The 16,538-nt window shown below is 38.9% G+C and overlaps 2 protein-coding genes across 3 annotated transcripts in view; one reads left to right on the top strand and one right to left on the bottom strand.

Annotated features, from left to right (window-relative positions):
* The window catches only part of OSBPL10 (oxysterol binding protein like 10), a 113,037-nt gene extending 109,994 nt beyond the window's left edge, over nucleotides 1-3,043 (top strand). For both annotated transcript variants that reach the window (XM_014884054.2, XM_088164481.1), the window contains one exon: nucleotides 308-3,043. In XM_014884054.2, the coding sequence (XP_014739540.2) occupies nucleotides 308-352 (45 nt within the window). In that variant the 3' untranslated portion in view covers nucleotides 353-3,043. The remainder of the gene's footprint in view (nucleotides 1-307) is intronic.
* Nucleotides 3,044-5,114: 2,071 nt separating this feature from the next.
* Nucleotides 5,115-16,538, bottom strand: part of STT3B (STT3 oligosaccharyltransferase complex catalytic subunit B) — a 50,977-nt gene continuing 39,553 nt past the window's right edge. The window contains exons 9-16 of the mRNA XM_014884058.2: nucleotides 16,181-16,335; nucleotides 14,311-14,522; nucleotides 14,033-14,220; nucleotides 13,373-13,544; nucleotides 11,018-11,191; nucleotides 9,957-10,070; nucleotides 8,746-8,958; nucleotides 5,115-6,775 (exon numbers count right to left, since the gene is read on the bottom strand). Coding sequence (XP_014739544.2) covers nucleotides 6,695-6,775; nucleotides 8,746-8,958; nucleotides 9,957-10,070; nucleotides 11,018-11,191; nucleotides 13,373-13,544; nucleotides 14,033-14,220; nucleotides 14,311-14,522; nucleotides 16,181-16,335 — 1,309 coding nt within the window. The 3' untranslated portion in view covers nucleotides 5,115-6,694. The remainder of the gene's footprint in view (nucleotides 6,776-8,745; nucleotides 8,959-9,956; nucleotides 10,071-11,017; nucleotides 11,192-13,372; nucleotides 13,545-14,032; nucleotides 14,221-14,310; nucleotides 14,523-16,180; nucleotides 16,336-16,538) is intronic.

Below are 16,538 nucleotides of genomic sequence, written 5' to 3'. Positions count from 1 at the left end.
ATCTGTGGGAAACGCAAGATCTTACCAAGTTCATCTTGGCTTTCTTGGAGGAAAGGTGGAGGGGAAATGAGACTGACTGAGGGAATTGTTGCATTAGCTCCTATTTAAACCAGCATCTCTTGCATCTTCTCATTGCGTCTCTTCCCCCCTTGTAATTTTTTCTCTCCCACCCACATTATGCTCAATTCATTAAACACAGAATTTTCAGGTGATGGGGATGGCTTCTTGTTTGTTCTTATTTTAACTTTTGTGTGCTAAAACAAGATTTGTAAATCTTGTTTGTAAACTCTGCTTAATTTTTTTACAGGGCGACGGTTGGCTGTATGTGAACCCTCTGTGGAAGACCCATTGACAGGAGAGAGCAGTTGCCTCATAACTTTACCCTGAAAGGCATTAAAATAATACAGTATGTAACTTCAGGATGTCCTTGACTAGGTCCTGTTTCCAGAAGATCCCCACGGGAAGTTACATACTGTGAATGACGCATCTCAAAATAACCACGAGCTCGAGTTTATTCAGGAGCCATTTTGTGTGAGCAGATCCACAGACACACAGGCACACGTCCCTAAGTACCCATAGTGTGCATGTGTTGTGTGTGTTACACTACATGTAAACAATTCCAGCACCAATAGCAACTCAGAGACCTTTTCCTCCAAGTGTTAGGGCACAGAAGCCTGGCTGGACTCAGCCGGGGTTCCCCGAGTTGTGTGCTTGCAGGATCAGGCCCTATGCTAGTATTTAAGAAAATACTTTTTTATTAGTACTGGTTAAGGTTTTTCTATTTTTCACTTTTGCCAAAAATGTTTTGCACTTAAAATGTGACATGTCTCTTAATGGCAGTCATTCTGTCTGAACAGTCACCAAGAAACTCACTTTGACATAAGAATGATCCACTGGCTGTGCTCGCTCTGGGTTGCTGAGTTCACGGCGTGTTTCCTGTCACTGACGAGTGTGAATTTCCTGCCACCCTGTAAGAAGTAGCAATACCTTCTCCAGAACCTTGTTTTTCACACTGGCCCGTTGTGTCCTCGCTGCTTTGTCTATTCATGCTCCAGCTATTCAGTCGATCTCTGGTCACCACCCCTGAGCCAGCTGCTCTGGTAACTTTGATCTTCCTGTGTAATGTTCTCTGGCTGCTGTCATGCCAACACTTCTGGCTTACATGTTCCCCTCAATGAGATTGCTTCTGATAAAACACTTGGATGAGTAGAGATGATATAACTAGCCTTCCCAGATAAATGATTCCCTGATGTAAAAGTAACAATTTAGTAAATTATTCCACTGAGACAATAACTTTATGAATGAAACAAATGAAATGGGATACAATTTGTTTTGTAGTGTTAAAAAGAAAATTAAAAAATCCTGTCATTTGATCTTGCTTTGTAAGGTACCCACTGTCACACTGACAAAGTGGATTCTAGAAGTGTGTTAAGGCTTTTGTTGCTTTTTAGTTTGTATTTGTTGGAAGTGAAGATGTTTTTGAGAGGTGGCAGCAAAGGGCACATGTAAAATGTGCTCAGTGCTTCTTTCCACAGTGCCCCCTAACAAAACCACCATATTTCTAACACACAGTAGCATGGATGCCTCTCTGTAGAGCTGAGCAATTTTGTGCCTTTTGTCTGCTTTGTTCATACTCTTGACTTATGCTTGATAGATGCTACAAAGACATCTAGGTAAAAGCACTGCTCACATCTGTCCTTGTGCGTCCTGCATTTTTATTTTTTGGTAGATGTTAAAATCTCTTGAGCAGCTCAGAAGGCTGAGCAGAGGTGTGTGCCCAAGGAAACATTCCATTAGTTGTTCCTTTGGATTTGAACTTCAAATCTCTATTTAATGAAGGTGTGGCTACTTTTTCCTCCTAAATGCTATTTAGTCTTCTTGTCTTTTTTTTTTTTTTTTGCACATTAGAAATATTCATGTTCTAAATTATTTAAATCCTATTTTTTAAAAAAAAGTGGATTGTATGAGCTTGGTTTTGTAACTGACACTTTTTTTTTAAGAGAAAAAAAATCTTATTTTTTGGGAACAGTTGATGTAATAGTTTTCTGTAACAAAACCAGAATGATGCTGTTGTAGTAATTACTGAACTGCTACCGAGTATCATCAGGAACACTTGTACTTTATCACCTGCAAGAATTCACTTTACAATGGATCCACTCTTGTTCTAGAGATTAGTCTGATAAGTACCTAAGAATATTCCTACAGTTTGTAGTATCATCACAAAGAACAATGGAAAAAGCAGAGTTAAACCCATGAAACATCCTCCCAGAGCTCTCCCACACACCAAAGACACATCCTCACTAAATAGCCATTGCAAACCTCTGCGTGTCAGGCATGCAGGCCTGGGCCCCTGGAGGAGTAGACCTCTTTCAGCTGGGATGGTGTGACTGTCAGGGCTACAGAGATGCTGTAGCTGACCTTTTAAGGAGAAATTTGAATAATTTTCTGCTTGTAATTTATTGAAGATTTTCTCTGTCTGCATGGTTGGTTGTTTCTGCATGCCGAGGACATTCCACTTGTGCTCTGACCAATGTTTTGTTCCGTTCTGATGCTATGAAGAATTCCCTGATGCCATTGCCACTGTTTCTTTCCCAGATTAACTTGGGAGACACAAACGTAAAATGTCCTTTCAGAAAAGATCCCATCAGCAAGAGATTCCAGAACAAGATTTACAAGTGTCATTTTATTTTTCTGATAGTATGTTTTCAGTATATTTTGCAGGACTGAAAAGTAACTATTCATAAGCCTTATTCTGTAGGTCGTTCCAATAGCTGTCTTGGAATAACAAGTAAATACTTTCCTTTTCAAGTAGACGATGTACACTGAATTGTAATGTAAAAACTTCCATGTACTTCAATTTTTTTTTTGTGCACACCTGTAGAAAGCCTATGCAACCTTTTTCTTTGATTAGAAATGTTCAGAAAGAAAATTTATACCTTTATCATTTAAAAGATGCTCTGGCAGTCTCTTCTGATTTGCCTTCCTTTCATAATTTGTGAATTTAAAAAGAGAATGCTCATGAATAAAAAAATTGTTTCATTTAGTAGTGGGATGCCCTTTCTCTTTCCATGGAAGCCTTAGTTCAGTGGTGTCAGTCACTGACTGTCCAGGAGCAGTATGACACCCGAGCATGGTTCCCATGGAAGTGATTTGCCAGGTTAATCCGGGTTTGGTGTGGGGCTTTTCTGCTCTGCTTATTCTCCCAGACACTCTGGAGGTAAGTTTTTTGTTTAAATTGGATAGCTATATCCAGGGAAAATGGGGCTGCACAGCAACAACAGCTTTAGGAAAGGCTGGGGAACATGTGCTTCATTTTGGCAAGTAAAAAGGAAATAGGTAAAGGTGTACCCTTGCTTCTGAAAATCCCATTTCATTTAATCTTTATCACCAACAGAGATTCTTGATTAGAACTCTTAAAACATTGCTCTGCATTATTGCAGCATTGGACACGTGCATGAGGAGGAAAACTATTCTTAACAGATTGTGGTCAGCATTTTTCAAGTGTTAGATAATGCCCTTCTGGTTTTCTTTAAACATTCATCCAGAGTGCTGGAAACAATCTTGCTGGAACACTTTGTTTTTATGCAAAACAGAAAACAACATTGCCTGTAAGTGGGGCAGGAAACACTACCCAGTCCTGTTCCTTGCCTTCCGTGGCATTGCTTCAAGGCAATCTTTGAGCAGTTTATCCACTTGGGTAAAAGATGTGAGGAGTTTTAGACACAGCCAAATATGATTTTTTTTCACTTTTTATTCATAAAGCATCCAGTTGCTTTTGAAGAGTAAATCTGTTAAGATAGTTAATTAATGACTTTTTTCCTTGTTATGAAATTACTTCTGCAAGTCAAAATATTTCTTCTGGCATTACCAACAGTACTCTCTGCCTCACTGTTCCCACCAGTAGTGATTAAGAGATACAGAACCCATGCAGTATTGAGATCTAGACACTTCCAGCTTTAGTTCCTTAGCAACTGCTGACCTGAGCCTGGCTCAAGTGCTTGGTGTTTTGTCTTTTTTTTTTTTACTTTTCTGTGTGTGTGGTTTTGTTTTGTTTTGTCCTTGTGGGGTTTTTTGTGGTTTTTTTTTACTGTTTTGTGGCAATTATGCTTCAAAATTTGACACAGTAGAACAACAAGAGGAAAAAGGATGACTGGAGCTAAGGAAATAAACTAGTCTGGGAGGTGTGTGTGTGAAGAGAGAAGATGCTGACAATCTTCACTGGTAGAAGTGCTGTTCAGCTCTCATAAAGAGGAGGCAGGAGTTAGCTGTTTGATTCCAGGATCCATCTACACAGGGTGCAGATTCCTGAGGAACCAAGGAATATGAAGCAGTGCCAGTTCTTCTTTGTAATGCTGCTTTTTCTAAGTGGATGCCTCAAAGACTCCCAACTTTTTATTTCAACTGCAGAACATTGGCAGAATCCTTGAAGTCATGTTAGATTTAAGAAGAAAATAAAGCTCAGGTAAGTAGTAGGCCACTTTAGGCTCAGGCTGGCTGGGATCTCTGCAGTTGGCTTATTTTTATTTCATATGCCTCAGATTCACAGAACACTGGCACCTAAGGCTGAAGACAGTCTGTCCAACTGTAATGGTACCTGAAGAGGGGAGGGCAATCTTATATTTCCTTTTTTAAAACAAGGCTGAGTTACTGCCAAACCACAAACTGACTGGCAGCCTCTCTCCTGCTGCCTTTCAGGTGTTCTTCCAAATGTTAGATCCCTTATTTCTTACACATGATCAGGCTGCAGATTGGCTTGGAAGCAGCATGACACTAGAAATCGTGCATCACATAATCAATCAGCCCTTCTGCTGGTGGGTGAGCAGCTGTAGCAGCTTGAGGAGATCCAGATGCTGGAAGGAGTTGCTGCAATGTGTGGTTGAGAAGGCAGGCTGCTCTTCCCTGGAAATATGACAGCCACCTTCGTTTCATCACTGCACAGGCCCTAGATTTGGCTTGGTTTAAGCTGGAGGGATGTTAAGAAGATGCTGTGGCTTCATTACAGCAGCTTGGTGATGGCAGGAGATTTGCAATACAGAATTCTAATGTCTTAATTTATGACTAGGACAACAAGCAACATGTTATCAAGTTAATCACAACAAAACTGACACACAGCCTTAACACAAAACTTGAATTAACTTTATTTTCCCCTACAGTTGACAACTGGTCTGCATTGAGCTTTAAAGCAACAAAATAAAATGAAATCTCCAAACGACAGGGGCCAGAAATCCAGATTTAATTACCTTTGTGAAAATGTTGCAGCTGTAGTATTGGTCTGTATAAACCACTGGAGTCAAAAATGAGTTCATAAATCAAAAAAATATTCTACACCTTGGGAAAGAAGTCAGCAGTAACATTCTCACAGAACACTGTAAATTTACATTTTCTTCATGAAAGGTACATACTATTCTGCATTTTACATCAAGTTATTGATGCAAGTTTTGTTTCTATAAAAAGTTACAACCTGTGGCAGGAAAACAAATGGCAAAAAAACCCTTTCATTTTAATCAAAGAAAAATTTCAAGTCTGTATAAAGTTTCCTTATAGCTGGAAAGTGAACACGTTCAATCTCCATTCATATTTTAGTGCATTTAATCTGACAGCTTTCACCACTTAAAAAAAAAAACAAACCAAAACCAGTATAAAAGACAGACAAAGCAAATAGCACTAGAGCAGGAATTTCTTCAATTGATTTAAGCACTCTAAATAAAAATGCAGAGAAACAGATTTCCAGAAAAACTTCCACCCTCGCCAGAAAGGCTTCAGTGAGGGCTGAAGAGGTTTGCAAATCTTCTACCTCTGATAGCCACAGAAAAGGGGTTTTGTATACCTGTCAACCTTCTTTTCCCCAATAGCCAGGCTATACTTGTTTTACCAATGTAAACATTCACCTGAAATAGTTTAATTTCTGTTCTGAAGCACCAGCAGCTCCATGGTGCTCAGTTGTACGTTGTTACAGCATTCATTACTGTCGTTTCAGATCTTTCAGGAGGTTACAAATTTAGCCCTTGTATCTACAGTGTGCAAGATTTGCCTTGTCTACCTTGTGAAATGACAGTGTAAGGCAGCAATACTGCAATCCTGTGTTGAACAAAAGCAGCTTGTCCAATTAATCTGTCCTGTCACCTCTTGTGAAAACTGCAGCTTTGCTTCTTACACTCCAGCTCAAAACCAGCCTGCAGCAAGAGTAAAAGGACATTGAAAGAAACCATTGAAAAATAAGCATGGGAGCAACTTGTTTTGAAAGTTGAATTTGAGAGAGCTCTGCCACCTCTTTCTTGTTGAAAAAGAGTCATTTTCAGGTGTCACCATTCCAGTTTTCATACTGCTGCTATTCAGCTGAACAGTGTTCTCCAGAAAAGATTGACAAGTAATGCATGTGCCAAGGACCAAATTACAGGGTTCTTTGGTAAAGTCAGTCCAAATTTACAACAGATTTGAAGGATAATATGTACCAATAAAAAAAATGCTGCTAGACTTGGATAGCAGCTCTGTCTTGCTTCACATTACAAATCTAAAACAGCTGTTCTCAATAAGCCAATATTTTTAATCAGACATTGCCTGAAAATTTTGTACAATAATCTGGACCAATGATGGTTCTGTACCCTCATGTTGCTGTGAAACATGATTTGAGCTAAAGGCAAAGACTGGTTATCTCAAGGACAACTGCTTCGTATTAGCAATCAGAACAGTGTGTTTAAACTGTCTTCCTGTTGGGTCTCTTGCCTTTCTTTAAAATTAGTTTATTCTTAATGTAGCCACGCTTCCTTTTGGAGGTCTAAAAAGAAAAACAGAATAACAGGTATTAGTTAATGATTTAGTCTTGACCGCGGTTTAATGATGTGCATTCAATGCCTGAGCTTTAGATTGATTTTAAAGAGCTTAAATGCTAAACCCTCAACTAGGCATTATCCGGTTATTATTTTTAATGTTGGGACTGTTAATTCCTGCCCAATAGTTGCTTTTGCACAAGATGTGCTTTTGTAACCCTGTCTACCAGATCTGTAGAATTGTTTTCAAAGCATGTCCTGAGACAAAATTAATAATTAACCAACATGATAAAACTCTAATAAGCATAAAGAGCACAACTGGTATAAGTGTTAGTTTTGTTTGGAAATACCTTCTTGCATCTTTTGCACTATTTGATTCTCTCACAAGTTAGGTAGAAGTATTTGCTCAAAGCATTTTTTCAAAGAAAAATACCTGAATAATCCCATTTTAGTCTTCTAAACTCCACTCTTGGGCTGTAGGTTGCTTAGTTAGCTTCCTGCACATTCCTTTATCAGCATGTTTTAGATTTTTTTTTAAAGTAGTGATGCAGGAGAACATTAATTTTGGTCATAGGTAAAATTAACTCCAAATTTGTGTATATAGTTTGTGGCAGGTAGAACTGTACCTTCAACACACCTGCCAGGAAGCAGCTCCCACCCTTGCTGCACTTTGCTGTGCTTACCAACAGGGTCTATTATTATTTTAAAAATTTGCATTTAATCAACATGACACCAACGACATTATAATAAAGTGAGATAGATGCAAACTAATATGCAATATTCAGACACACATTGTATCTCTGAGCTTGAGCAATAACACTCCTAACATGAATGTTAAGAGATGGACTGAATTTCCAGTAAGGAAGTAACTGCTGAAAAACTCTGGCTACTAAGGAGCCCTTGGAATGTATTTAAAGGAATCCTAGTTTGGACACCTGCACCCTCTCTCCACTGGTTCTCTGACTTCTTAATGGGAAGTAGAGCCTGTTTGTACTGCAGCAGTTGGTGATGGGTCAGAAATTACATCAACTTCTAGACAGAGAATCTACACATCCAAGGCTCAAGTGTTGTGAGTGCATCTACCATAGATATAAATACAGCCTTGCTCATCACTTAAGATCAGAAGTCACAGTGTTAAGTGTATGACAGGCACAATAAAGATTATCATTGTAAGATATGTCTTGCTTCAGTGGCAACTCCCAAATGCCTTATTGAATGTACTTCCCATCAAATCACAGAAATAAGCATCTTTACATTTAACATTTTCTGCTTGCAGAGAATGTTCTCTACTTGTATTTCCATGACACACTGTAAGTCTACTGCCTATACCAATTTGTTAGACAGGATTCTGGAGCTCCCTTTGCAACATCTATTTGAATGTATAGAAAACAGATGTTGTGAAGGAGAGTGCTGCTAACAGTCTCCCCAACTCCCCTGGGAACAGGCCTTTCTTAATAGGCTGAAGGAGGGCAGCACAACAAACACTTTAAAACCGTGAAGATGACTTCAAGCAGTAAGCAGACAGACACTAAAGTTCCATCAACAAAAGTTTCATATTTAATTTATTTCATACAAAATTGCCATTTGTAAACTTCTAGGCATCACTACTTTCAAACAAAGTCAGAAAGCAACTTCCACATTTACTTAGTGAGCCATAGTTACTGAAACATGAATTGATGTACTTTAGAGATTATACTTCAGTTACATGAAGACATAAGAGTTGTAGCAGCCAGTGACACACTCTATGTCCAGTTAGCATTCTGCCTAAAAAAAATCTAGCCTTGTGTCTTCACATGCTTTTAAGTTAAGCAGACAGTAAATTAACAATTATTACCAGCAGGCAGGTCTGATATTGGACACTAACATGAACAGTATCCATTAACATTCTGGCTAGTGGAAATCTATAATTCACCAGCTATGTGATTCACTGTTAAAAATAAGCTCCTGACCCCTTTCAGTTACTTCACTGGGAACCCACCTTCTTTGACAAATACTTCTGTTTCGGTACCATGTTGGTTACTCTAGGTTTATGATCCAGTGTCTCTCTGTTGTCTAGTTGTTTGACCTTGTATATTCTAACAAGCCAGTGCTCTGAGGTAAAGGCTTCCTCCAGATGTTTAAATTTAATGTCTTTGTTGCCTATCTCTGCATTGCGCGTACGGTCAAATCCCGGGGGTGTCCGAAAATCCAGCTATAAAAATTAAAGTTGTGTGTTAGTTTGAGACAAAACCCAGAACATCAATCACTGCAAACTGTGAAACTTCATATAAGGCAATGCCTTCAGCTGGCCCTAGTCAAAGGGCAACATTTCTCTTGCATTGGTTACTATTACACAGAAAAACCTTTAAGATCCTCAGGGACAAATTCATTCTGAATCCTACAACTGTCACAGGAGACAGTACTTAATGTCTCAGCAAAACTACCCTGTCTGCATTTAGAGATGAAACAAAGAACAGTCTGAGGTGCAGCAGCCTGCAGTGTTTTTTCAGCAGAGCTGCTGCCTTTGTTGTCTTGCCTATACTGCAATAATTTGCACTACCACGGTTTTCCAAACAATCCAGAAGTAGTTCACAATTATCAGTTAAATTTGTCCCCACTGTGTTACAAGTAAAATCCACTGAAAAAAGGATTATTGTGCTAATACATCAGAAGGAAGGGCTCCTGGTGGGGGCAACAGGGGAAGAAAAGGAAAAAAAACAAAGAGATTTAGCTCCATCCATGTGTTTGGTGCTCCCAAAGGGGAGTGACAACTGCTGCCCTTACTGTACAGTGTAGTGTTGTTTTATACTGACGTGACTTGGATGGAAATCACATAGTTTCTGACAGACATTAAACAGTCAATAGTTCCACTTCTGTGTTGCTATTACAACAAACAAATCTAAAGCTCTCCACAATGTCACGGTTGATGCTTTAGTGAGCACACAGCACAGTGCAATCAAGATACTCATCTGGGGCAATGTGAAGGACACCAAAAAATGAAGTAGAAGTGTGGATTAACAGCAGAAATGCTTTTTGCTAAAGGTTATAAACAGCAGACCATGACTGGATGTGTTTTAATTTGTAAAGCTCACTCTTACTGCAGATTCTGCTACTACAAGCAATGCTTAATTTAAAAGATAGAAAATACATAAAAATAGTATTTGCTTTCTCATATTTCAGTTAAGATTCAGAAGAAGTTGTAGCACTAACCTGCATCTCTCCAAATCTGTAATAGGACATTTTATACATGAGGCAGTTCAGCAAAGTTGGAGAGCCTGCCTTGTCTACCCGGAATTCTCCCTGAGGGGTAAAGTAATCACTTTCCTTTAAAAAGAAAAGAAGATACAAAGAGTCAATGCAAACTAAAATCATAAGGGAATTTCTCATTCCTTTCCCCACAGAAAGACTCCTAAGAATCTCAACTGGCTATTACACTTTAAAAGCTGATTTAAGGTAGCCTTAAAATGAAAGAGATGGTGCTCATTGAAAGTGACATAGTTGCGAACTACCTGCTTGTAACCCAGATGCCAGTGGATCTGTACTTTTTTTCTGTTAAAAGTTCTGTCACATCACTGTAAGTAGTTCTGGAAAAGTTACCTCAAACTGTAAAATTTAGTTGAGCATCTATTCTTCAGAAAGGCAACAAACTCTCTATTGTTAAAATACAAGATCTGCAGGGTGACTATAAACTTCAAATATTCTCTGTGTTTAAACAAAAAATTTCTGCCATTTTCATCTCAACTACAAGATGAAAGTACGCACATGGACTACTCCCTTAAGCCTATGCTCAATATCTAGGAGTTTTTGTTAGGCTTAAGAAAATATTACTACAGACTTCTGCAATCTCAGAGGTGTTTGAATAGCTTAAACTCTACATGAGTCAATATTAACACTTTCACTTGTCTCCTGCTATTACAGGGTTTGAAGAAATTTGTAATGTTGTTTAAACACTCTGAATGCTCCTACTTTTTTCAAAGTGATGATGCACAGAGACATACAGACAAGAATTACAAAAAAAATCCTACTTTTAGTATTGTGCAAAAATGTGAAAAGCTTTTGAGGCTACTGACCTTTCAGAATCAAAAACATTGAAAGAAACTGGGCTACAGGCAACTGCACTCCTACTATTCTAGAAAAACAATCCCAGCATATTTCAAGTAAAATGGCAATAGAGTAGAAGAGATTTCCCTCCACTGTAGTGACCACTCCCAGACAAGTGATAACACAAATAAGGTTTTTTTAAAAGAACAAAAAAGAGAGGTTCCACTTACCCGTATATCTTTGGGATGTTCCCCCTCTGCTATTCTCACCATCCACAAGAACTTATTAATATCATCACCAGAGTAGCCAATCACACCACCAAAAATAATCAAAACATAGTCCACATCCAGGCTTCTCATGATCTCGTATGCTGCAGACTCATTTGATGACATTGCCTTTCCCACCTGTATCATGGCAAAAATATCTTAAATTTCTGCATAGCTGCCTATTGAACAGCTCCACAGATTAATACAGCCAGACCAAAGCCCAGGAATCCTATGCCATATACTCTAGAAAGGCCCTGCTTGGGCAGGGAGGTTGGACCAGGTGATCCACTGTGTTCCCTTCCAGCCTGTGGTTCTGTGATTCTCTAACATCTACCTGTCAACCAAAGCCAACATTTTCATTCTAGATAAAGAAAACATATTGTGAATATTTAGAAACTCAAAAGCCCAAATGAAACTGAAATATTTTCTCCTCTGTAAGAGGAGTGCTGCCTGTTGAAAGGAGTGTTTTGAGTACGAAATGCAGCAACAAGGGTTTTCCTTTTGTGGCACTTACATATTTTTCAAGTCATAACTTTATTACCAAAACCTTAAGTGTTGCAGAAAATACCTAATTACAAATTATTTTCAAAGCTTCAAACACAGCCCAAAGTGTAAACATTATTTGAAATTTTTGAAATGTGCATTCTTATTTTTTTTTCCTTGAGCTCTGTCCTTCATTAATGAAGCCACCATTGTGCATTGCACTAAGTAGCACACAGGCACGCTCAGCACTGAATTCAAGGTAAATCTACACAGAGAAAATATCAGAATAAAACTTTTTAGAGCTGCATTCAGAACCTCTTGTATCCTGGTCAGTTCCCACATTTAAAAGCATTTGGTCAGCAATTGGCATTCAGCAGTTCAGCAGTTTTGTTTGCTCTTGAAGCTCTTGTACTTAAGGCATAGTAAGGTATAGCTGTAGTCTAAGGGATTAACTATAATATACATAACATTGCATCTGACTTAGTAACATTCAGCTAAGAATGTAATTAGAGAGCACTAAGCTTAGGCAGCAAGCTGTCAAAAGACCAAGAACCTCAGCTTCCTGGTTTTTATCCTAATTAACGTGAGGTTATTTGCCAGATTTCCATCTCTGTGCTGGAAAAAATCATCTGGACATCTCCAGGGCATGCCTCGTTTACAGCACAAATGCAGGTATTGGCCACAACACACATTTATTGCTTGGGTCCCCCTTTATGGAGTCTTCATTCCAAAATGGAACTTGACAATGCAGCAGTTGTACTTGAGAGAATTCTTTACTGAAAGTCATTATTGCCAGTTGCTGCTATGTGGTTACTGTCCTTCAGCAGCACAGATGACTTCCACAGTCTCTATTCACATGATGCACCTTGTCCTGCAAGAAACTTGAGTTTGGATGCAGTATCTGCATTTCTACCTCCTGTAGCACAGGGAGGCAACACAGAGTTATCAGAGCTGAGTGCCCATTAAAACACACCAATACTGTCAGGTCAACAACCAAATTAGGAGTGCCTCAGAGCACGTGGCAATGCATGTTGACTGACATCAGACTAATATTAACACCATCAATACAATTTCCCAAGCTTGCTTCTAGCTGAATGTGAGTTTCCTGCCCTGCAAAAAGTGTGGGTGTGTGATCCTTCTTCCCCCAATACACATTTTTTTGCGACTCTGCTCAAAGCACAGCTTTGTTAATTTGTTGGCTTTGTACACTCCTTTTGGACAGATCTGGTCCACAGCTGTAGTCACTCCTGACACAAGACGGAAAGAACACAAGAAACTATCCTAATTATCCTAATTTCTTGAGCTCTTCTCCCATTCTGCCCTTGTAGCAAAACAAATTTGAGAAGACAGAACTGCATTCAGTCTGCTACACTTCCACAGCTAGTCATAAATAATCACTTCCTGTGATTTCCCAATGTCTGAAAATTTGTCAAGTCATATAGTCAGTTTTCAGAATGCCTTTAAAAAAATTCACTCAGCAGTGGCACTGCTGAAATGCAAGGATCCTTAGTTTGATAGGCCAGTAATGCAGTCGTACCAGTTGTTACAGCATTGATCCCAAGGGGAATGGTTACCTTAGGTTTTGTCTATCTTCCCCCAAGGAAAAGAAGAGAAACTGAAGTGGAAGTGAAGTTTTGAAAGCTCCAAGTAAACAAAATGAAAACTCTGAAGCAAAATTGATCCGTATACTTGAGTTTTAACAAATGAAAAAGGTATGTTCCTTCCACAATTGCGTATACAATTTCTCCTTAATATCAATCACCCAAAGAGACATCTGCAATTTCATACTGGACTGCAGTATGGTGTTTCTGCTCCACAGAAAGCAGCCACCCTTACCAAGGCGATGTGGCTGTTGTTCCAAGTGTTGTTATCAACCAGGGTTGTCCGGTTGGCCATTCCTGCTATCTGATACCCATAATCCCACCACGACATCACTCTGGCATGCTCGTCTGTGTTCTGTCTGAGCCAGTAATAGGCTTCTCTGAAGTCATCCAGGATATTCCGAGTGCTGGAAAACAATTCATTTGATCTGCATCTGTTCAAATACTACCAACAAATTAACTGCACCATGATAAGTCTGGGTTCACAAATAAGGGTTTTCTTATGAGTTCAGGTCCCTTTGAGGGATTTTGTCACCAGCAGTCATAAGTTTGAATTCTCTGACAGCTGAATGTCCAGAAGTTGAACTGCTTTTGTAGATGACTAAATAAATTTCCAGTCAAATATATATTCTTAAACAAGTTTTCCCAGTTGACTCCAAGGCTTTTTTTTAACCATCATTTTTACTGGCTTTAGGTAGGATTATTTTTATATATTTCATCAAATATTTCAGAAAATGTTGTATCTTTTTGAAAATTAGAGTATGAATAATTTTTAATTCAGGTCACAATTCCTTTATATAATAAGGAGTGATTTAAAGAAGGCAAAGCAAATTGCTAATACAATAGCAGTAAAAAAGGCTTTTGCCCTTTAATCACTTCAGACTGTAGACCTTACCCATCATGGTTATAGGAGGCGAGAACCACGCTGGGGCTGGAGTAAGCATTGCTGGTTACCCAGGTACAGTGAACAGCAAACATCATCAACAACATCAGCATCAGCATAGTCACAATATTTTTGATATTGGGACCCAGCCCTTCTTCTGTTTTTTCCTGCTCGGACACATGTTTCCTCACTTTGCCTGCCTAAACAAACACAAATGCATCTGTTATGGCAAATTCTATCATCCTTGACATTGGAAATCAAGTTTCCTAAGGCTTGCTTCCTCCCCTCACCTTATCATACAGGTTGCCAGGGTTCCTTTTGTCATCCTCATCACTGCTGTCTTCTATTGGTGGATTTTCCCTCTTCATATCATCACCCAAGTAACGCTCAAAGACATTGGAGAAAGCAATTGCTGACAGCATACAGACCACTGGAGTCAAAGTGAGCATCAGGCGAACCATCACTCCAGCAAAGTAAACAGCGCTGATTGCATACAGAGCAACTGCAAGGGAACACATCTAATGGTGACACTTAGAAAATAATACTCACTCTGACTGCACACGTACATGCTCTCCATAAAACTACTTCTAGAAGTGGGTTGAGCATCTGTGTGTATAAAAGCTTGAGTGTGCATCTTGCATTTCACTGCTTTTTAATTTACAGACATACGGCTGAATAAATGTTTATCCATTTGAAGCCTCAAACCCTTCCTGAGATTCATCTTGACAACTGTTAACAATAACACAACTCCATTTTCAATATTCATTAGTAATGTGTCAGAAGATACATTATTAGTGAAATTTAATATTCCACACCAACAATACTACTGGAATAATAGGTAACTTCATTTGATTAAAAAAGTCAAACAGCTTTAGACCAAACAAGTCATTAGAAACTGAAAAAGCAAAAGGAAGTGTTACAATTTCAAGTAAATATTATATTTTAATTTAAGTTAGAGGTATCTGTGGACAAATTGGGGGCTTGTCTACATTATAATTCTATACAGATGAATAACATTATATTAGGAATCCTATTCTGAAGGAAGTATTCCTGAGCAGTATTACCTCCATTTTGTCTTCCACAAAACATAAATCAAGGTTTTCAGAATACTACAACACATCAAGAACACATTTATTGGAAAGAAAAAAACCCCAAACAATCCTGTATACACTGATTGGGAATATCCAATAGTGGTTTCCTTGTGGTAGACTCCTAGTCTGCTACAGTTTAACAATATCCTCTTTTGAAAGATTTGCCATTGAGATCAAGGGACACTGATTTATCAGATTACATCATGTAAGTATTTTCTACATTGTGGTGAGGCATCTCCATCCTCAGTCATAGGTCTCTTTATGCTGTGTTGGATGGAAGGTGCAGCCTTCAGTAGGAAGCTGAAAGCAAATTGACCAGCACTGGTCTTGACAAACATTCATTGTAAGGCACGCAGCACAGACTACCTCAGAGTAAACATTCCTATGCCCACACGTCTTAGGTAGCCTAAGTGGCAGCTATATTAGCCTGGAGCCTCCTGTCCCTCTAAAAGTCCAAGACCTGAGTGATCTTCACTCCTTCATATGGGTTACAACTGCTTGCAAGCCTCAACGAAAAATCAGAAGCTGGCTTTCACAATACAGCTTTGCACAAATAAAAAAAAAGTTGTCACTGACATAGGGAGACTCCACACTTCCATTTTGGCTTGTGCCTTTTGCAGCACTTGTTCCAAAGCAAGTGCTTCTGTTCAGTAAAACAGCAGAAAACCTGGAAAGCAAAGGCATTTTGAATGGGATTTGTGATGGGATGAGTGCCAGGCGCCCAGAGCAGGGACCCTGCCTTTGCACTGAGCTGTTCACCTGGCTGACCTGTACTGTGGAACTGTATCCCACCAGAACATGCAACTCCAGCTGCAGAACTGAACACAACAAATGACTGCATCCCACCTCCTGGGACTACACTCCATCACCATTTCAGCAACCTCTGCACTTTTACAAACTGTTTTAAAGACTGCTGGGTGCAGGCAACTCTTAACAATCACCTTTAAACACATCACTTTTAAACCGTGTTTTAGAACAAGCCACATATGAGCTTTGAGCAAACAAAACCAAAGTAAAATCAAGGTGAAGGCAAACTTTTTCAAAATAATTTAAAAATATTTTCTCTTACCAAAGACTCTTTCATCATTGATGTTTTTGATACAGAACCACAGCCCTGCTGGGAAAGTACACACGAGAATATGCAGATCAAAAAAGAAGGAAACCCATGTTGTAGGCTGATGCTCAGACACAGAGGCAATGATCGGGATGTGAATTTTCGCATACCTTTTTTAAAAAAAATTCAGTTCAAATTATTTTGAAAAGATAAAATTAAAACTTGCAAACATTAGGAATTTTGAAATTCATCTCAAAGGAAGCATTTCAATTTTAAATGGCAAGTGCCCTAATCAGCAGAAATCTGATGAAACTCTTATACCAAAGAAGTCCCCAGGCCTTACTGTATCTAGGAAGCATTTGGTGTATAGTTA

This window comes from Sturnus vulgaris, chromosome 1 (genome assembly GCF_052056855.1).
Source record: "Sturnus vulgaris isolate bStuVul1 chromosome 1, bStuVul1.hap1, whole genome shotgun sequence".
NCBI lineage: Eukaryota > Metazoa > Chordata > Aves > Passeriformes > Sturnidae > Sturnus > Sturnus vulgaris.
Note: the sequence above shows the minus strand (reverse complement) of the source record. Positions and strands in the feature narration are given on the sequence as shown.